We start from the raw sequence: 22500 nt of genomic DNA, 5'->3' as shown, positions 1-22500 counted from the left end.
CACACACATTCACACATACACACAAATTCACACACACATACAAAAACATAAGTCTTACTGTGAGCCTCAGTGATTGGCTGTTTGTTAGTGTTAAGGGGCGGGTCTTACAGTGATTGTCATTGATCCGCTCTTGTCGGTGTTGACTGTTGCCACGGCGATGCCTTGGTCGCTCGTAAGGGTTGAACCTCCGTCAGGTAAAACCTCCAGTTTGACTTTCTTAGCCGGTGTCTGATCAGGTTTTGTGACGTAAACCTAAACATAAAGGGCATCATTTTGTTCTTTTCAATTACAACCCTAACCCATCATTACCAGTAATTCCGTTACGTCTCAGTACTTAAAAAGTGCACGTACATCTTCATTTAAAAAGGTGGTGCATTTTGTAAATATTATAGTTATGTAAACAGACATATGCACAGACATTAACCGTACGTATAACACAAATGTGTTACCATGTTGTAAATGAATGAATAAGCATAATGTTGTTACTGTGGTTACGCTACTGACATTACTGACAATATGGATGCAAGGTCAGAGTTAGATAGAGTTCAAACAGCCCAAGGTGGAACTTTGTTGCCAAGGCAATGTCTTTACCTTCACATTGAAAGGCATCCCTGGTTTGAAGAACTTGGGGGTGTGTTTGAAGTGGATGGTATAGGGGGACTCAACAATCTGGATGCCACCTTTCTCTGCCTCCACCATCTCTCCACCTGGAGGAGAGAGAACACACTGTTAGACACACACACACACACACACACTCACATATGCAAGCTTTGTCCCAACCTTGACACACACAGAAAACTCTGGGGGAATTATAATTTTCACAATATTTTAGATATTTCACAATAAAACAAGAACACTCGCAAACACACACACACATTCAAAAACCTCCACACACACACATTACTCACCGCTCTCAGTCAACACCTTGACTGATATGTATATTGATTGGGAGACCAAATCTTTTATCTCTTTGAAGGTGCGTGTGATGTCAACTCTTTTCAACACTGCCTCTCCTTTGCCCTTCTGGATCTGAGATCACACACACACACAGCATCATCTGACAGGAAGCAGGGGTGTGTGTGTGCATGTGCACGTGGGTGTGTGTGTGTGTGAGCGTCCTGAGCGTGTCTGTGTGACAGTGGGAATGTGTATTTCCACGGTTGGTTGTTTGTGTAAATACTTCACAGTGTGTGTCTGCAGGATATTTACCTCTACTCTCTGAAGGGAAGAAGGGAAACTGTGTTTATTCCCTCCTTTCACCACCCCAAACATCACATAGGCCACACCATTCACCTCCTTCCCAAACAGATACCTGGAAACACAGCAAGCATCAGCAGATTACTAACACACACACACTCAAACAGATACCTGGGAACACAGCAAAGAACCAGAACATGGATTGAAACTTCAGACAAAACTGATGACCAAATAATCGCCTCACTTCGCTCTGAGGTCAACATGCAAACTTTCATCATCGACGTAGAAGAAGGTCTCCCTAGGCTCCACCTTCACCTCGAAACTGGGCAGAACTGGAGGGAGACAGGAAGTAGGGGGAAGAGAGGAAGTAAGGGGGAGAGAGGAAGTAAGGGGGAGACAGGAAGTAGGGGGGAGAGAGGAAGTAAGGGGGAGAGAGGAAGTAAGGGGGAGAGAGGAAGTAAGGGGGAGACAGGAAGTAAGGGGGAGAGAGGAAGTAGGGGGGAGAGAGGAAGTAAGGGGGAGACAGGAAGTAAGGGGGAGACAGGAAGTAAGGGGGAGAGAGGAAGTAGGGGGGAGAGAGGAAGTAAGGGGGAGACAGGAAGTAAGGGGGAGAGAGGAAGTAAGGGGGAAATAGGAAGTAGGGGGGAGAAAGGAAGTAAGGGGGCGAGAGAAAGTAAGGGGGAGAGAGGAAGAAAACTTAAGATATGATGTTATATATATTGTTGCACTGCTGTGGCAGCAGAACTAAAGAGGATAATTGAGGGATTGACAGTTTCTCACCGTATTCTTTGACCTCAAACTCTGTGGTGAAGATCCTCTGTGGGGTGGCCTGGAACCTGCTCACCAACTGCCACACACCGGGACTGCACACACACACACACACACACACACGCACACACACACACACACACACACACACACACACACACACACACACACACACACACACACACACACACACACACACACACACACACACACACACACACACACACACACACACACACACACACACACACACACACACACACACACACACGCACACACACACACACACACGCACACGCACACGCACACGCACACGCACACGCGCACGCGCACGCGCACACACACACACACACACACACACACACACACACACACACACACACACACACACGCACACACACACACACACACACACACACACACACACACACACACACACACACACATATGCACACCACCCGCATATACACCACACCACACACATACACCACAGAAATAGATTGATAAATGGATGGATGCATGGATGGATGGATGGATGGATGCATGGATGGATGGATGGTATGCTGACCTGACAATATCTGGAAGCTTGAAGTCCCCAGATTTCATCCCCTTGTCTGGGGTTAATGTTTTCCTGATGATGGTGATGTTCTCTGGAGTCTGATATTACAAAATGCAATTCATGAAAATGTGCTGTTTTGCTTTTGTTTGTTTTTTTTAGCTTTGATGCCTACATGTTCACAACTGGGATTACAGTAAAAATAATTTATTTTAGTGGACCCTTTCTATGTAATGTACTGCTATATAGTGTAACATACTAATATATAGTGTTATGTACTTCTTTGTGCTATGTAGTGCTTGTGATGGGCCTTTACCACAACATCAATGTCGACAGAGATGTCTTTATCCTCTTCAAACTGATCTTTGGTCAAAGGCTCCATTCTAGGGGTCACAGCAAGCGCCCTGTATAAGACTGAGATAAAGACAAACAGAAGGAGAGCGAGAGAAAGGATGAGAGACAGAGTGATGAAGGAGAGGTTGCTCTATTTCACTCTCGACTGCAACAAAGCAATAATTCCATGTTGTTGTCTGTTGATGTAAATGTTGGAATGTGTCCCACATCTGCTGGTGTAACATTAGCAGAATCCAGCCTGTTTCAAATAGCCTTGGATTGACCAATCAGGAAGAGGGGGGTAGTGAAGCCAAAAAAGTTTAAGAACCAAAGTTCAAGCCCACGACACAGCCCCCCTTCCGCCCCCCTTCCGCCCCCCCTCTCGTCCCCCCCCGACCACCCTCCCCCCCGCGCCCTGTCAGGTCCTGATAGCTTCCATTTCTTACAACAATGCCTGGTCAAATCAAACCTTAAAACCATTATTTTAAGTCTGTGTTTATGTGTAAATGAAACTCTGAATGAAACCCATCACTCCATCTGACCTGTGGTGCCGGGGTTGTAGATGGGTTTGTCTGTCTGGATGAAGATGTACCCTGACTGGAAGGGTTAGGGTTATGTGTTACTCTGAATGTCTGACCTGTGGTGCCGGGGTTGTAGATGGGTTTGTCTGTCTGGATGAAGATGTACCCTGCCTGGAAGGAGACCAGCACCACCTTCTCCAGCGTTCCCGTGGGGAAACGCGCCTCCAGATAGACGTACTGCTTCTGTCTGTCGTCCATATTGATATAGTCCTCCTCGGGGATCTAGGGTCAGGGGTCAAGGGTCAGGGGTCAAGGGTCAGTACAGTTTGTTTAGTCTCAAACATATCAACTTGTGTGTGTGTGTGTTAGTGTGTTTGTGTGTGTGTAACCTCTGCATTTGCGTGTGTGTTTATGTAACATTCTACACACAAAATAGTTCGCACTGACTGTAAACATAACAGTTTCCTTGACAACTTACAAAGACTTCAACTAAGCTCTGGAATTGGTTGTTTGAGTTTAGTTGCACAGCTTTTTCAAACAGATTTTTGGACTTGGTGGGATGGTTCTTGATCATGACCGTGACCATGAACGGACCCCCTGAGTGGTCCTGGATCTCCACAAACACGTTCTCCTTGCTGCCCACACGCAGCACGTTAGGAGCAGACAACACCTGTCTGGAGAGGGAACACACACACACAATACACACACACAATACACACACACAATACACCAAAAACACACACACACACATGATACACACACACACACACACTTCAATCCTAGATTCCTGTCTCTTTCCTTTCCTAGTCTCCTCTCATCATCTCCTCCTCCCCTCCTCTCATCATCTCCCCTCCCCTCCTCTCATCATCTCCCCTCCCCTCCTCTCATCATCTCCTCCTCCCCTCCTCTCATCATCTCCCCTCCCCTCCTCTCATCATCTCTCCTCCCCTCCTCTCATCATCTCCCCTCCCCTCCTCTCATCATCTCCCCTCCCCTCCTCTCATCATCTCCCCTCCCCTCCTCTCATCATCTCCCCTCCCCTCCTCTCATCATCTCCCCTCCCCTCCTCTCATCAACTCTCCTCCCCTCCTCTCATCATCTCCTCCTCCCCTCCTCTCATCATCCCTCTCTCACTGTCTCTGACAAGGCCAAGCGTCACTGTCATAGGTCACTGACTGCTTGTTCCTGGCTCCAACTGTACTGGACAAATATTGGTAACGTTTTTGATGTAGAAGGACACACTTTATACATTAAACCCAATTTTTCCATTTGAACTCTTAATTCAAAACCAACTAATGTACACATTTGTAGTTTTATAGACTGATTTAATGTTTTATTCATTCACAAAAAATTATATATTATTAGTTTGAACATCCTGAACTTTAAAAGTAGTGCCCATATCGGCAGAGTATTACTTTACAGTAGTACAAGTCACTCCTATGTTAAATAAGACATTACCAGCCGTAATCAGAGAGGTAATCAGTGTTTGTGTTAATGTGTGTACTTACAGTGGCTCTCCGTCAGACGGTGAGGGGAAGGAGACAGCCAGGGTGGCCAGAGCCACACACACCAGTTCCACCCGCATGGTTTCCTCAGGTCCTGCTGCTGTATGCTGAGGGAGTAACTACTCACTCCACGCTGCAGGACTTATATCCTGACTCCCTGTCCAGCCCAACCCTCTCCATGTAGCCCTCCCTCCTCCATCCAGCCCTCCCCCTCTCTCCTCCATCCAGCCCTCCCCCTCTCTCCCCATCCAGCCCTCCCCCTCCCTCCTCCATCCAGCCCTCCCCCTCTCTCCTCCATCCAGCCCTCCCCCTCCCTCCTCCATCCAGCCCTCCCCCTCTCTCCTCCATCCAGCCCTCCCCCTCTCTCCTCCATCCAGCCCTCCCCCTCTCTCCTCCATCCAGCCCTCCCCCTCTCTCCCCATCCAGCCCTCCCCCTCCCTCCTCCATCCAGCCCTCCCCCTCTCTCCTCCATCCAGCCCTCCCCCTCCCTCCTCCATCCAGCCCTCCCCCTCTCTCCTCCATCCAGCCCTCCCCCTCTCTCCTCCATCCAGCCCTCCCCCTCTCTCCCCATCCAGCCCTCCCCCTCCCTCCTCCATCCAGCCCTCCCCCTCTCTCCTCCATCCAGCCCTCCCCCTCTCTCCTCCATCCAGCCCTCCCCCTCTCTCCCCATCCAGCCCTCCCCCTCCCTCCCCATGTAGCCCTCCCCCTCTCTCCCCCATGTAGCCCTCCCCCTCTCTCCTCCATCCAGCCCTCCCCCTCCCTCCCCATGTAGCCCTCCCCCTCTCTCCCCCATGTAGCCCTCCCCCTCTCTCCTCCATCCAGCCCTCCCCCTCTCTCCCCCATGTAGCCCTCCCCCTCTCTCCCCCATCCAGCCCTCCCCCTCTCTCCTCCATCCAGCCCTCCCCCCTCTCTCCCCCATATAGCCCTCCCCCCTCTCTCCTCCATGTAGCCCTCCCCCTCTCTCCCCCATCCAGCCCTCCCCCCTCTCTCCCCCATCCAAACCCCCTCTTCCCATCTAGTCCTCCCCTTTCTTTCCTCCCCCCCTCTCCTCCAATCCAACCCTCTCCTCCATCCAGCACCCACCCCTCTCTCTACCCCATCCAATTTTTCAGCATGCCACCAGTAAACTCTTCCCTCAAGAGACAAACATTCAAAGATCAGAGGTTAGGTAAACTACAAATTGGTCAAACTGTGAAACTCCCTAGATCAATGTATAACTAAAGTATTATGAAACAAATAAACTGTTGACCACAATGTGGTTCCATAAAAAACTATTTTTGCTTACTATCAGTAACATAAACGTGTTTCAAATTGTATGTGTGTCACATAACACGCACTCTCATGGTAACAGTAAACATACACAGCCACCACTGTCTTCAAACATTAAACCTTATCTGACATTACTAGCTACAACACTGACCAGAACATTAACACAATATTATTATTTATGTCTCGTTGACAAAATCTATTGTTTTCTGGAAGATTCAGAACAAACATCAAGGCTACAGGGCTTATATTTATCCATATATTATCAAATTCAATAAAGTTGAACCTTTTCAAAATATTTAATTACATACAACTATGTAAAGATGGTTTGGAGCAGCGGCGTGGGAATTAATTTTGAAGTGGGGGGACATCCAGGATCTATTTGTTCCTACATCAAAACGTCTCACTGGCTAAACGTGTTGTACCTTTGTCAGCAACAAGCCAACATTTAGGCTACTTTAAGACAGAGCTTAATAATGTATGGCATACAATTTATTGACTGAGCCGTCAATTATTTGCGATGAGTTGCTTAAAAGATCATGCCTGAATGCGATAAACACAATGACCTGAGTACCCCCACGCACATACACACACATATACACGTGTGCTCATAAATGCTCATCGTTTACAGGAACATACGAGGTGTGTGTGTATTCCTGTAAATGACAAGCAGACAGTAAACAAAGTCTAAACAAACAGAACCCTTTAAACCTGCACAAGGTCTTACGCAACCATTAGATAATGGTGGTAGGCATAGCCTGAGAGAGGGGGTGGGGCGTCCCATATATTGAGGCAAAGTCCAGCATTTTGATTGGCTGTAGTTTTAGTTAAGCCAATGCAGGAGAGGCACTGTTCAAAAATGTAGCTTTTGTCCAATGGCTGTGAAGGAAGCCGGGATGGCTGCCATCACAGGGCTGTGTTGTCAATCAAACTGCGCACCGTGGGTCAAGAACAGGTGGAGCTGGCAGTCGGTGCTGCCTCCACTACTGTGCTACAGTGCAGGGAACACACCTAATGTTGCCTCCACTACTGTGCTACAGTGCAGGGAACACACCTTCAGACAAGACAAAAACATGGCAGGTATACTCACATCTACATTGACCAACAAGGACTGAACATAAAACAGGGACTTAAAAAAACAAAACAAGTCACAGGTCAAACAAACAACCACAAACGAGCAGACGTAGAACCTCACCCCCTTTTTATGGAATGCCCAGTGGGCAAGTATTAAGACGCCCCTGTGTGTCGACCACATGTAATTACGGGGCGTCTTAATAGTTGCCCATGGGGCCTTCCATACCTATTCACACCAGAGGGGTCAGCAGTCAGAGCTGATTGCGGCCACTCTAGTCAATAGACCAATTATCACCCTACGTCACACGACTGTCAAGCATGCTCAACTGCGCATGTCGGAGGCAAAAGACGAACTTCTCCCGGGTATAATACACTTGGAGTGTTGATCAGGTCATCATATATCTCTGGCCACTGGATTGCAGGGTTTGACATTAACTTTGTGAGGCACTTGTCCTATGGACAAGTACATTTACGTTTCATTTGTCCATGCACAAAAGTCACATAACCCCCGATACCTTTAAATAGCCTGACCAAGTGATCGGGCAAAACTAGCCTGGCTAACGGAGGTCACTTTCTCAGGCAAATGATGAATGAAACAGGCTCGGTTAAGGAAATCCGAGATGCTGGCTATCTTCAGCAGGCTCGTATCTACAAAAGGCAGTCCTCCCTGACGTTTTTGGTGTAGAATGGAGTGAAATACAACATTGTGCCAGTGAGCGACCCAAGTCTGACTCTGAGGCTGTCAAAACAGTGTAACGCTGTGTGACGCAGTCTCACTCAGATTGCCAGTTTTACACAAATCACAAAAATAATCGGACCAGCTGGCTAAAAGCAGAATTCCCATATCTCTTGAAAGCTGCCCTGCTCGACTTTTTTGGTGTCAAATTCTTTGCTGTCGAATTGACCGAACTGTAAAATTATGAACTTTGTTACATGACGCTACCAAGACGACAAAAGACAATGCGGTCTACCGGGCGACATTCTCACTCAAATTTCAAGACTTTCGTGACCCAAATCAAAATTCTGATGTGACAGATCAACGGTAAATCGCTTTCTGTCTTAAAGGCTGTCCTCCTTGACCTTTTTGGTCTTTTTAAATCTAACTATTTGTATTATCCATGTAATCCTCTAGCCGTTATAAAGGCTACCTTTCCCGGTTTTCTGCCACCATGTTGCGCGCGCATCCCGAATGTTTACAAACAAATAATTGGTCTATAGAGCTCCGGACGTCACGTGACTTTACTGTTTATGTCGCCATTTTGGCAGGATAGTAGTGGCTAAAATAAACTGCCCTGCTCCCATCCATCCTCCCTGACGCGTATCGTTACGGTAGGACCGCCCGGCCCAGCTATCAGTAGCCGATCTGAGAAAACCTTTTGAAAAAGACGGGCTATGGACCCAACCAACTCTATTTGGGAGGGGAGAACTCCCTCACATTGTACAACCCATGCAGAGGCTGCAGTGTCAGAATGTGGAACGTGTGTAGCCTACTTTAAGAGAAGATAGACTAACGTGACAAATGTCCAAAAGCAAAATCCTTGACCGGCCCAAAAGTGAAGCAGCCCACCGGCCCAAAAGTGAAGCGGCCCACCAGGAACTTTCCCGATGGCCTAGTATAATAAAATGCTGGAAGAAAATAGTTTAAATTGTGTTACTTGTGTGTTTATTTAGCAGATGCTTTGGTCATTGTAAATAAGAATGTGTCCTCAGTTGACTTATCTGGTAAAATTAATTAATTTGTAATTAAAAAGCAACATGTAGAGAATTTGAAACTCTGACCTCTTTAACTTCTGTCAAATGCGTTAACCACTGAGCTATGTCTGTACACTGTTAAAAATGATTAAATATAAGATTTTTTTTTACTGAACCTGAGAAACTATTAAGTTGGTCTTTTAAAGTATTACAGCTGTACAAAGATACAAAAATATATACGAAGTAACGTAAAGATTATTTTTGAGCACAGCCATGGACCTTCAAGTTGGACATACAGGTTTGTCTGTAGGCGTCAATCAAACAGAAACATACATTTTATTTGAGCAAAAATGACACTTTAATGTTTGTGTTCACAGAAGCAGGAGGGTGCCATGGTAACCACTTTGCCAATGTGTGACACAAGCTTCTATTTTAATTGGCATGGTATTTTATCACATGCTATTATTTTACAAATCATTTTAGAATAGGCAAAATTGGTAGACAGTAGGCGGCCATTTTGGAAACTTCCTCCCAGACTTATTTTTGTGGGCAGCCTTCAATCTTCAGCTCAGTCTCCAGCTTGTCCAGCCCCCTACAGGTCTTCCGGTAGGGCTGTTTCGGGCACTCTGCTGGTGTGGGCCAGTACTCTACCCAGGTCTGCTCACCCAGGACATACTGGTACTCAACACTGCAAACACACACACACACATTATATACAGTGGTACAGTAACTCCAACATACACATACTCTCTAGCAAGACAGGTTTCCAGGAACAGGGACATACACTCTCTCCCTTTCTCTCCCTCTCTCTCCCTCTCTCACACACACTCACTTGGCTCCCTCTCTGGGTTTATAGACGTCCTTGGAGACACCCATGAGGAGGTATGTTTTCCCCTCCTGAAGGCCCAGACTTTCTCTGCAGAGGGCAAAGGCCACAAACTCACGTAGATTTCCCATCGCACCCTTATCAATGCCTGGATGAAAGATGGAGGGGAGAGTGGAGAGGAAAGAGGGAGGGAGCAAGAGAGGATATGGAGGAAGGAGAAAAGGATGTATGAGGGGGCCACATGAACAATATGCCTGTTCTGGTTGATTTAGTTTAAGAGTGTGATTGGTTAAAGCTCTGGTTGTGATTTAGTAGAACCAACAGGAGAAAGGCTTCGCTAGCTACCTTCTTTGAGGACGTCCACTATCCTCATGGTGTACATGTCTGTAGTGGCATCTGGGACCATCTTCTCCATCTGGACTTTGAAGACTGGAAACACAGGGCAGGATGGAGGGAGGAGATAAGTGAGGGAAACACAGGGTAGGATGGAGAGAGGAGATAAGTGAAGGAAACACAGGGTAGGATGGAGAGAGGAGATAAGTGAGGGAAACACAGGGCAGGATGGAGAGAGGAGATAAGTGAAGGAAACACAGGGCAGGATGGAGAGAGGAGATAAGTGAGGGAAACACAGGGTAGGATGGAGAGAGGAGATTAGTGAGGGAAACGCAGAAAGAGATAAAAGTAGAGAGATGGGAGTTACTGTCACCAGCACAACTGCTTCAAATTAATGGTCATCAGGCTTCCACAGAGCTTGTTTACGACCCATTCATTTGAATCAGATGTGTTCACTCTCTCTCTCTCTTTCTTTCTTTCTTTCTTTCTTACCGTAATCCACTGACCGGTCTTTTGTGACCTCACAGGCCTTTTCAGAACGCTCGCTATCTTCTAAGCCCAGCTTCTTCTGCATACTGCAGTTCTCTTGGAAGACAAACCAACAGAACAAGGTATATTTGATTGTAAAAAGAGTGGTAAATAGTTGTCCTTAGAATCATAATGGGATTTATTCGCCATGAAAGTTTGCACAGACAAGGAATTTGCTTTGGCAGGAAGGTGCATACAATAAACATATACCCCAAAAAATTATATGTGGACTAACTATAGTAACCATGGAGTGCTTTACTGGGCTTGAAATGGGTCTATGAACATGTTCCACAACTTGTTTCCACGGCGATTGTGATTAGGTTTACCTTCAGCACATTTACAGATGCTTTGGTCCTCCCCGGAACACAGTCTCAGAAGGCCTCCATCCGATCGCTGTGGATGGTAAAACACCCTACAACGGGATTCTGCAAAGCACACACGGAAAACCACAAAAAACTTGTTTTTTAGACATATAATATATAGGTTATAGGTGCCCAGTGCCCACTGAATACTTTTGATGGGGGAAAACCTTGAGAACACAGAGGATCATTAGAGATAGAGGAACGTGTATGTGACATGGAAGGGAACTTACTCTGATAATACTCATACACAGACACTGCTGCAGGTTGTAGGACCCCAACTTTATCAACACTGTGGATCTTGAAGTTCACATGGTCCCACTCTGTGTGAGACACCTGGAGAGAGAGAGGAAACAAAGAGAGACGGGATAGAGTGAGAGAGGATGGAGGGAGAGAGTGAGAAGAGAGATAGTCAAAGACAAATAACTTCATAAATCCACAGGCAGTAGAGGAGGTATAGAAAGAAGAGCTGATTGGTTGGGGTAAGGAGAAAGGAAGATGATTGGTTGAGGAGAGGAAAAAGGAAGGTAATTAGTAGAGGAGGGGGAGGATGAAGGAGATTTGTTAAGGAGCCGATGTGGGATGGATAAAGGAGACAGTTGAGGAGAAGGTACCTGATTCAGATAGATAATGAGGGAGCCTCTTTCAGACAGAGCCTTGTCCATCTCAAATTTCTCAATGTAGCGATCTTTCTCTTCCATCAACTACACACAGACACACACACAAAAAGATTAGCACAAGAATGTGAAAAATATTAAACTGAAAATGAGACTAAGGTCAATATTTCAGTGTTTGAGAGAGAGAGCAGAGAGAGAGTGTGTGTGTGTGTGTGTGTGCCCCCAAGTGCCTCACCTTTGTCAGATCCCCAATGTCCACTATGAAGCCAGTTAGCAGGCCAATGTCCAGAACCGACATGGTGGCATCTCTTTCCTGGCTCTTATATCTGCCAGACGAGATGACCAAAGGTAGAGAGAGAGAGGTAGAGAGGGCGAGACAGAGATGTAGACAGAGAGGGAGAGACAGATGTAAAGAGAGAGAGGTAGAGGGTGTGTATACAGGTGTGTTTAAAGGTGTGTGTGTATAAAGGTGTGTGTACAGGTGTGTATATAGGTTTGTGTACAGGTGTTTGTGTGTGTGTGTACAGGTGTGTGTGCATGTATATAGGTGTGTGTACAGGTGTGTGTGTGTACAGGTGTGATTCTGTTCAGGTGTGTGTGTATATAGGTTTGTGTACAGGTGTGTGTGTGTGTTTACAGGTGTGTGTGTGTGTGTGTGTTTACAAGTGTACACAACATAACACCAGGACAGGAAGACGAGGTGGAATTAGAGGTGACATCCGATGGTCCAAAACTAGACACTGTTTGTTTGAAAACGTATTTTATGTTATCAAATGTAATTTATGTCGTTTTGAGAGATAGCTTACAACATATATACATAAAACATTTGTTGTAATATGGTATGACTTTATTATAATCTCTTTGCTGTATGGATTAAGCCTCAGTAGCCAGTACATTAAATGGTTTAGTGAGAGGGTTAGGGAGGTTGTAATATTTCATATCTTACCTTGTCTTTATTTTCAGCAAGTAGGTTGCTTCAGCACCAGGGTAAGATGCTGTAAAAACATTACATCACAAGTGAGATCATCAATCATGGAGAATAGTGAGAAGGTTAGACTCTTTCTCTAGATTATCTCTCTCACACACACTCGCACACACACATTGTACTACACATTCTTTCAATAGAATAATAATAATAATAATAATTACCATCTTATTTGAAAAACGCTTGATGGCTTTGCCCCACAGAGGACTTCTATTTCATAAAGCATTTATTTATGATTTTGTGTCATTATCATTTATAACCATGCATTATTATTATGTATAAGTATAAATGTAAATGATTTATCATGAATTATTATAATTATTTGTAATTATTTACTACATTCTTATTTACAACATTCCTATTTACCACATTCATTATTATTCATTCCAACAAAAGATCTATAGAAAGCTACCAATACCATACATGGTAAAAGAGTAAAACATATAACAAATGATTTACCATGGACATTACCTTTGCAATTTTACCATTTAGCACATAAATATTTATTTTAGATTATTTGGGTCAGGGGCGTGGATTTATGTACCTTTTCTTTGTTTTACCATTTCCACTTCCAGGTCAAAGTCATTACAGCCAGGATTCTTTTTGTCCAAGACGGCATAGTACAGAGTCAGCACCTGAGAACAAGAGAGAGAGAGACGGAGAGAGAGAGACAGAGACAGAGAGACAGACGGAGAAAGAGAGAGAGAGACAGAGAGACACAGAGACAAAGAGAAAGACAGAGATAGAGAGGTATGGAGAGAAAGTTGCAGAGAGAAATAGAGTGAAAGTGTTCCAGTGTTGAGCATAAGTGAATACATAGACGACTAAATGACAGTTGGGGAGTTTATGTCTCACAGATATGGTGGCGGTGCCAACTCCTCTGGCTTCCACTGTCAGGTTCTGATTGACATCCGGGACCTGGTGATGCAGCGCGCACACACACACACACACAGGCGCACACACGCACACACACAGGCACACAGATACACAAACACACACACAGGCACACACACACAGCCCAAGACAAGAAAATTATGCAAAGTGTGTGTGTGTATGTGGGTGTATTGGTGTGCACATGGTTGTATCTGTGTGTGTGTATATCTGTGTGTGTATGTGTGTGTGTATATCTGTGTCTGTGTGTATCTGTGTGTGTGTATGTAGATGGGGGCAGGTCTCACCTTTGTGGTTCTGGTGACAAATTGGTTTCTCCTGTTAATATTCCACTTGTCTGGCTTCGCCCTGCCATCTACATGGATATCTACTTCCAGGTTAAACTCCTTCACGCTTTGGGTTTTGGACCAATACTCAGCCACTGCCTGGTACACCATGATAGTTGCCTGTTGTGTGTTTTTATTTGTGAAATGGAGGCAAAAGAAACACAAACAATTGTTGCGTTAATACAGATAAGTGTAAAACGCAACGGTGCGTGTCCACTGCAGCGACACGAGCGAAGCGACAACATGCCAGGCGAATGGCTTGCGTGGTGCATTGTGGGTAGCGACGCGATTCAAGCGATTCGAGTTGAGATGTTCTCAACTTTATGCAAATGAGGAGCGATTTTCGCTAGCGATGGCCAATCGGAGTGTTTTCTTGTTTCTCGTAACATAGCAACCATGGTAAACATTTCTAGCTTTCAGTTACAAGATGGAGAAACTAATCGCTTGTGTGGCTGCATATCCAGTCCTGTACGATACAGCTCTGTATTTTGTACAGAGACATTGACTAAAAGAATGAGGCCTTGCCGACGTTGTCGATGCTCCTGGTGGGTTTTTTGTACTTTTAAATTCAGTCTTGTCACATTACGTAACTTCATTCTGTGGCAACTAGCTAGCTAGCCCGGCTAGGACTCCCTCATCGTATCGACAGATTAGCAGAGACTTCGAGTAATATCATAAAACTTTTACACATGTCAACTTGTATGTCTATTAAACAGTTTTGAGTTGTAGAGTTGTATTTTGATTGATATTGTGTATGAGTACGTAAACCCAAGTCTGCACGCTTTGCCATGAGACGTTATACAAACTACAACAGTGACTTTAGAGAACTACAACTCTGCGTTAATCTGTCTGACACGCCCCCGAGCGTGGTGTACTGTGGGAAGGCGAGCGATGGCAAGCGATTTGCGTCGCTGCAGTGGACACGCACCGTAAGGGATAATGCCCAACGAGGTGTACATTATCATGCGGAGCCGTGAACCGTCCGACGCATTGTCCATTATCAGGTGTCCATTATCAGGTGATATTGTACATCTCGAAGGGCATTATCCCGCTTATACTATGGTCACTTGCCAACGATTTTTTTTTACAAACATTAATTTATGTTTTTATGTGTTTTGCAATAGAAATCTAACATTTTTCAACATTAGCCAACTGTAATATTTCTAGTCCGCTCAGCTCATAGAACCAACACCGGCTTTCTATTGGCTGAGCTATTAGCCCGAAAGCTAACCTTATGCTAGCAAGATTCAGAGGCAATAACATTGTGTACGGTTGACAAACAGTAAATATAATTTTACAGTATGTTTGAAAATAAGATTTGCTAGCTAACCAGCCATGTCACTGTCCCAAAATCAATATCAAGATTTTCACGAACAAAGTATCGGCCATATACTAGTACTAAGCTACAGTACGGCAGCAGCCTGTGGAGCGAGTTGAATAGCAAATGGATGTGAAATGACTGCATCAAAGTTGACATTTTCTCCAAACAGTAATTATAATTTGACAGTATGTTTAACAACAAGACTAGCCAGCAATCGAGCCATGTCATTGTCCCCAAATAAAATCAATATTTTTCCGAAGAAAATAATCGGCATGTCGTGTTGGCCGCAGCCTGTCTGAAGTAGATTTCAAACACTTTGTACAGGCTCATACTATGTAGCCAGCGCAATAATTTAGAACAGTGAATAAACCGTTTTGCTGAAACTACTTAGTAGGTGTCCATATAGTATCTCCATATACATCCCAATGCAGTATGTATATGTGTGTGTGTGTGTACAAACCTGGGTGGATCCGTAGCCACCACCACTCCTACCCTGCAGACTAAGCCACTTGACGATGGGCCCTGCCTCCTGCAGAGCATCAGCCTTCAGCAGGGCCAGCAGAGCGTAGGCAGTGGCCTCCAGGGTGAACGTTTCAGATCCCTCGGGGACCTGCCAGTGGTCTAGACCTGTAAAACACACACACAGTCATGCACGTTAGGGTTAGGTGTGAAGGATAACACGATTTTGAATGGGAGTGAATTGTCTGTTCTCACTAGGATAGTGTGTGTGTGTGTGTGTGTGTGTGTGTGTGTGTGTGTGTGTGTGTGTGAACTGACCTGTAGAGAACTTAAGAAGCAGTCCCTTGTCAAGTGCGCCATGGTTGGCCATGGCGTAGGATACAATGGCAACAGAATAGGGATTTTTGATATCGGGCAGACGTTTCTGTAGGTAAGCCACTGCCTTGTTCATATTACTTTTCATACTCTGAAGAGGAGATGGGGAGGGAGGGAGGGAGGGAGAGAGAGAGAGAGAGAGAGAGAGAGAGAGAGAGAGGGAGAGGGAGGGAGGGAGGGGTGGAGGGAGGGGTGGAGGGAGGGAGGGAGAGGTGGAGGTTGGCAGGGGAGAGGAGAGAACATAACTGTTAGACCTGTGCATGTCTGGTCCTTGATTATAAGCTGCACTTATGCAGCTTTGGATACATTTTCTGCTAAATTAATACACGGTAACGCCTTAAGTAAATGTTAAAAGGTTTCCTTGATGTTTTTCCATGATTTTCTTACATTTACATTTAGTCATTTAGCAGACGCTCTTATCCAGAGCGACTTACAGTAAGTACAGGGACATTCCCCCATTTTCTTAATCTTATGACTGTGTGACATATATAGATGTAGGAGAGTTTTGTGTGTGACTCCAGTGCCGCTGCTAGCCATTTTGGTGCCCTAAGCATAATTCCTTTATGATGCCCCCCCCCCTCCCTAAAAAAAAACCCGATTGTTTTTGCCAGTTTAACTGTTTATTACCAAACATATAACGCAATACCAATAGCCTAACACAACAGCAGCATCACAATGTAACACCTATTCAGAGGTGGTGGTTCTCTGCTGTGTATCTGTCCCTAAACAGCTGGTTGAGGGTGGTTGATCAGGGCTTGGCAGGGACGGACTGGGAGTAAAAATAGGCCCTGGACTTTGATCCAGACCGGCCCACCAGAACCGGCCCCCGTATACGCCACCACAGCTGCCCTGCCAATGCATCCACATTCTGTGTGATGTGATGCTAGTTACGGAGTTCCCAACGTAATGCGAGCGCGAGCAAACATTTTTGGCCTTTATTTGAGCGCAAAATAGTTTTTGAGCTTTGTGTAAAATAAACAGCCGTTTTCAATTGGTAGAACCTTGTCTAGTGAAGGTGATGTATTTTTGTCTCTTAATGCTTCAGCCCCACCCTTACTTTCTTAGCCTGGTTTTACAAATGATAAACATTTAAAACTGAAAGCAGGCAGCCAAGGAGCTCTCCACCTTTATTACTAATTTAAAAACTATTTGATAAATCGAATATAAAAGCATCATAGAATGTAAAGTAACAGCTAGCTGGCGTCAGTTACTTGTAAAATGCATAGATAATGTTTAACAGTAAAATCTAAATTTAGCTTGCACCTAACATATTTCAGTGTGCTAACATTAGCAATAACGTCAGCTAGTTCGAGGTGTATGCATAGGCTAACCATTAAATTAGCAGCACATTTCCCGTATTTAAACATAGACTTACCTGAAAGTGATGCACGGGCATCATTTCTTATTTCTGCCCCTGACTCCTGTTGTCTTTTTGAGGCCATTTTCGAAAAGTTGACCCTACTGTCAAAGTGCGTCAGGCCACTGAGATAGGAAAGGGCACCCACGGCGAGCTTGGGAAGTTGAGTGTATTTTTTTTTTGGGGGGGGGGGGGCACCATCGTAACTTTTTTTGAGTAATTAAATATATCTCTTGTTCTGCCTGTTTTGTGATATAAATGCCTAAAAGGTGCCTAATATTTATATACTGATATAACATCGGCATTATAATTATTAGTACTATGATGGTTTTTGAGTTGGCAATTTTTTGGTGCCCCCTCAGGACTTGGTGCCCTGCGCACAGCGCGTAGTGCGCGTTATGGGAGCGGCGGTACTGTGTGACTGTGCATGTCAAGTTATTGTTGACTGTATGAAACATATTGTTTATTATAGTTATTGTTGTATTGTTTGTATTTGAAGTTGTTTGTATTTGTGAGCTGTGTGTGCCTGTGTAAAGGCCGAATTATACTTCTCCGACTCCGTTACGGACAGACGGACGGAGTCGGACGGATTGGTTGAATTTATAGTACTCCGAAGGCTGTGGGTGCTGATAACACTTCACCGCCAGAAGAGTAGGTGGCGCAACGGTTTTTTGTAAGTCGTCGTCGAGTGTTTATTTACTTAGGTTATCGAGAAGTCGGAGCAAATGTACAAATGAGCTGTTTCATCAATAAAATACGCACATTTTCAGCAACTACACTGCCCATTTCTCGTCACATTTGAATTCAGATGCTGATTTACATGTACTGTTTAGCTGAAATATGAATTGTAAAAACTTACAGCATTGGCGGTCAAAGGATTCTGTTCGTCCTGTTTATCACGGCAACCCCGCCCCTGACGCAAGCGGTTCTTAATACGGACCAATCACAGCCAAGGGGTATCCGTAAAATGACGGAGGGACAGACGGATAGTCAGGAAAATCAGGAGGTGCACGTAGAGCTCTCCGAGGGGCTCGGAGAGGGCACGGAGAGGGAATTCCTCGTCGGAGAGGGCGTTCCCTGTGTCCGTCTCCGTAAAAACGGAGAAGTATAAATCGGCCTTAACTCACTATGATGGTCCGCTCACACAAAGGGCGTGCCTCCTGCAACGCAATGAGTACGAAGGCAGTCATAGAGGCATCTGGATCCAAGCGTTTTACTCCTCCCTAGGGCCAGACAGACGGGCAGACAGATAGACGGGCAGACAGACAGACGAGCAGACAGACAGACAGTCAGGTTATTCAGCAGACATTATTCAGTGGGCAAGACTTTGACAGACAGGAACACAAATTGAATATCTATGTAAATGATACACAAACTGTGTAATACTTCATCAAGATCCCTTTTTTAGAGTTTGGCTTAATAGCCTTTTATCTGGCAAACGTTGAGATATCCTGATAAAAGAAAATATATTCTTACATAAAATATATATATAGTACAAACATAAAAAAATTAAATATATTACTGTGTAAATTTTGTGTATAGTAGTATATCAAGCTGACATTTAATAATTACATGTATAAAAATGTTTCGGCTTGGAATACATGATCATATTTGACAACAGATGAACCAGAAAATGTTAGAAAAGAACCCATTTAGAGGTAAAGAAGGTGGCCATATGGGGGCGCTGTTGAGACGTGTTATGATATGCCTGCATGTCTTAAGTCTTACCATCATCCCATATGTGGAGACAGGATTGCTTTCCTGGAACCTGCCGTCAGGCTGCTGGGATTTCAGGATCAGCCACTCCACGGCCTTACACACCACTTTGGACTCTACAGCGATCAGCGAGCTCGACATGGCAAACACCTTGGCTACATACGCTGTCAACCTGGAAATTTGACGGGATTTGGGGGCAGGGGGACAGGAAAAAGGAGGGGGGGGGGACAGAGAGGGTAGGGGTGTGAGGGCATGGGGAGTAGGGTGTGAGGGCAGGGGGAGTAGGGTGTGAGGGCAGGGGGGGTAGGGTGTGAGGGCAGGGGGGTTAGGGTGTGAGGGCAGGGGGTAGGGTGTGAGGGCAGGGTGGTAGGGTGTGAGGGCAGGGGGGTTAGGGTGTGAGGGCAGGGGGGTTAGGGTGTGAGGGCAGGGGGTTAGGGTGTGAGGGCAGGGGGGTAGGGTGTGAGGGCAGGGGGTAGGGTGGGTAGGGTGTGAGGGCAGGGGGTAGGGTGTGAGGGCAGGGGAGGTAGGGTGTGAGGGCAGGGGGGTAGGGTGTGAGGGCAGGGGGTAGGGTGGGTAGGGTGTGAGGGCAGGGGAGGTAGGGTGTGAGGGCAGGGGGGTAGGGTGTGAGGGCAGGGGGGTAGGGTGGGTAGGGTGTGAGGGCAGGGGGGTTAGGGTGTGAGGGCAGGGGGGGTTAGGGTGTGAGGGCAGGGGGTTAGGGTGTGAGGGCAGGGGGGTAGGGTGTGAGGGCAGGGGGTAGGGTGGGTAGGGTGTGAGGGCAGGGGTGGTAGGGTGTGAGGGCAGGGGGGTAGGGTGGGTAGGGTGTGAGGGCAGGGGTGGTAGGGTGGGTAGGGTGTGAGGGCAGGGGTGGTAGGGTGTGAGGGCAGGGGGGTAGGGTGGGTAGGGTGTGAGGGCAGGGGGGTAGGGTGGGTAGGGTGTGAGGGCAGGGGGGTTAGGGTGTGAGGGCATGGGGAGTAGGGTGTGAGGGCAGGGGTGGTAGGGTGTGAGGGCAGGGGTGGTAGGGTGTGAGGGCAGGGGGGTAGGGTGGGTAGGGTGTGAGGGCAGGGGGGTAGGGTGGGGTAGGGTGTGAGGGCAGGGGGGTTAGGGTGTGAGGGCAGGGGGGTAGGGTGGGTAGGGTGTGAGGGCAGGGGGGTAGGGTGGGTAGGGTGTGAGGGCAGGGGGGTTAGGGTGTGAGGGCAGGGGGGTTAGGGTGTGAGGGCAGGGGTGGTAGGGTGTGAGGGCAGGGGGTTAGGGTGTGAGGGCAGGGGGGTTAGGGTGTGAGGGCAGGGGTGGTAGGGTGTGAGGGCAGGGGGGTTAGGGTGTAAGGGCAGGGGGGTTAGGGTGTGAGGGCAGGGGGGGTAGGGTGTGAGGGCAGGGGGGTAGGGTGTGAGGGCAGGGGGGTAGGGTGTGAGGGCAGGGGGGTTAGGGTGTGAGGGCAGGGGGGTAGGGTGTGAGGGCAGGGGGGTTAGGGTGTGAGGGCAGGGGGGTTAGGGTGTGAGGGCAGGGGTGGTAGGGTGTGAGGTCAGAGGGGGGTAGGGTGTGGTTCTTACATTAAGGTTTCAGAATGTGTCAGACTCTAAGGTGGGTTATGAGGTCAGATATGAAATATTCTGTGTGCGTGTGTAAAGCTTTGGATGTGAGGTCACATGTAGGTGGATTCTTACCAGGTGCTGCTGGGTGAATCTTTCCAGATCGCATAGGAGCCATCAGGTTTATAATAAGTTGCCTCCCTCTGGTACCCTGGCAGACACACACACACACACTCAATACCAGACTCTCTGAAAGATGTGTGTTTACGGACGATACTCGTGTAAGACTAGAAGCAGGACGGGCCCTACCAAGTCGAATGTAATTGATAGCGGTAGCTCGCTTCTCCAGGCCGATAGATTCCCACTGTCTGGTGGTGTCCAGGTAGCGGGTGGTGATGACGGGCAGCGTCATTGTAGTCATAATCTGTTCTCCACATCCTGTTGGCTCTTGGATCAGGCTGCCCATGGTGCTGCCACTCATAACTCTCTCCACCAGCACGCTAGTCTGATCCCCTCCTGCACGCACACACGTGAACACACACACATGTAAACACACACACACACGTAAACATACACACACACACAGGGGCACATGACCCGAAACACACACACACGTAAACATACACACACACACACAGAGGAACATACATGCAATAACAAACACATTTGTACACATAAAAGTAGGCATGCACATACACACTCTGCATCTGTGAAGCATTACCTATAACATTGATTTCTGTGCTGGCAGGTGTGTTTGGAACCTGGTTCTGGGGCACGGCACTCTTGAGCTCTTTCTTCTGCACACCTCCTGACTTGGAGGGGTCCATTTCGACTGAAACCAGTTTAGTGATCAACTCCCCTGGGGGCTGCGAGAGAGAGAGACACGACAAACAGCAAACAACAACAATTTCAACAAAACAATAACTGTGTGGATGTGGTTTCACCCCCCCCTGCAATGTGTAAGTCTCAGAGCAGCTCACCACCACACGCAGGATCTTCACTACGCCGTCCTGTAAGCCTGACTCAAAGACGGAGGCCTTGACCTCGATGTTCTGCTCGCCCAGCTTCATGGGAATCATGACGTAGGGCACCACCAGCGTAGACTCCGCCTCTACAGTCACATCTTGGACATGTTTTTTCCGTTTGTTGGCCGAGCTGCAGATGTTCTCGTTCTCTATGAGATAAATACGCACCTGCGGGTAGAACGATACTCAGTTGAAGAGGAAGGAAAATAGAGAGAGAGGGACGGAGGGAGGGACAGCGAGGGGGCCGGGGACTTACTTTGATTTGATTTAATTTGTAGTTGTGAAGGACGGCTTTGACCTCCAGCTGTTCGTTGTACACGGCAGAGTAGGGCAGCCTCAGGTCAATGAAGAAGTCCTTCAGAACACCAACTCAAAGGGCTCAGTCACACAGATAGCTGGACACGGAACAGAAAAATCTGGCATTGTTCTAATGTCCGACTTAATGTAGACTACAAAATGTAGTGAAAAAAAAGAGATATTTATCAGGCAGATATAGAGACGCCCGAGTGGGGGTCCTCACCGTTCTCTTTAGACAGGCTGATGGCGGTAATCTGCCAGGTAGTGATGGAGTCCGGCATGGCAGTGACCTGATTGGCTGATGTAGTTTCACTGCAACATAAAAGATACAATAGGTGCATTTCTATTGACTAGCAATTCTAGACCATCACCAACAATTCTAGACCATCACCAACAATTCTAGACCTAGCCAACTGCCTGAAGTAGAAGAGTTTAGCAGTAATATCTTTGCACCAGTTTCTACCATTTTTTGCCTGAAGGACAGGAGGGCAGGGTGTATTCAGTCCACAGCCAGCTCTCAGGGAAATTAGTACGAGACGTGATCTCATCTGGACTGAGGTAAGAGGCGTCATCTTCATCACCTGGCGAGGGAAGGGACATCAGATGAAGAAGAAACCTTTTTTGTCTTGATCAACCAATTGTGGCAC

General features: G+C 46.7%; 2 protein-coding genes across 2 annotated transcripts in view; both read right to left on the bottom strand.

Annotated features, from left to right (window-relative positions):
• Positions 1-3453, bottom strand: part of LOC136964849 (complement C3-like) — a 17359-nt gene extending 13906 nt beyond the window's left edge. Inside the window, exons 1-9 of the mRNA XM_067258790.1 lie at positions 3397-3453; positions 2838-2935; positions 2534-2622; positions 1978-2060; positions 1442-1529; positions 1210-1312; positions 909-1029; positions 592-707; positions 109-252 (exon numbers count right to left, since the gene is read on the bottom strand). Coding sequence (XP_067114891.1) covers positions 109-252; positions 592-707; positions 909-1029; positions 1210-1312; positions 1442-1529; positions 1978-2060; positions 2534-2622; positions 2838-2903 — 810 coding nt within the window. The 5' untranslated portion in view covers positions 2904-2935; positions 3397-3453. The remainder of the gene's footprint in view (positions 1-108; positions 253-591; positions 708-908; positions 1030-1209; positions 1313-1441; positions 1530-1977; positions 2061-2533; positions 2623-2837; positions 2936-3396) is intronic.
• Positions 3454-9227: 5774 nt separating this feature from the next.
• Positions 9228-22500, bottom strand: part of LOC136964850 (complement C3-like) — an 18873-nt gene continuing 5600 nt past the window's right edge. The window contains 24 exon segments of the mRNA XM_067258791.1: positions 9228-9600; positions 9745-9886; positions 10084-10167; positions 10564-10656; positions 10926-11024; positions 11192-11294; positions 11573-11662; positions 11811-11901; positions 12522-12570; positions 13105-13195; positions 13416-13478; positions 13739-13897; positions 15559-15725; positions 15876-16023; positions 18417-18512; positions 19018-19177; positions 20667-20742; positions 20841-21047; positions 21253-21397; positions 21512-21724; positions 21813-21922; positions 21925-21951; positions 22077-22165; positions 22317-22434. Coding sequence (XP_067114892.1) covers positions 9450-9600; positions 9745-9886; positions 10084-10167; positions 10564-10656; positions 10926-11024; positions 11192-11294; positions 11573-11662; positions 11811-11901; positions 12522-12570; positions 13105-13195; positions 13416-13478; positions 13739-13897; positions 15559-15725; positions 15876-16023; positions 18417-18512; positions 19018-19177; positions 20667-20742; positions 20841-21047; positions 21253-21397; positions 21512-21724; positions 21813-21922; positions 21925-21951; positions 22077-22165; positions 22317-22434 — 2771 coding nt within the window. The 3' untranslated portion in view covers positions 9228-9449.

The sequence above is a fragment of the Osmerus mordax genome, chromosome 21, assembly GCF_038355195.1.
Source record: "Osmerus mordax isolate fOsmMor3 chromosome 21, fOsmMor3.pri, whole genome shotgun sequence".
Lineage (NCBI taxonomy): Eukaryota > Metazoa > Chordata > Actinopteri > Osmeriformes > Osmeridae > Osmerus > Osmerus mordax.
This window is presented reverse-complemented; position numbering and strand designations above follow the sequence as displayed.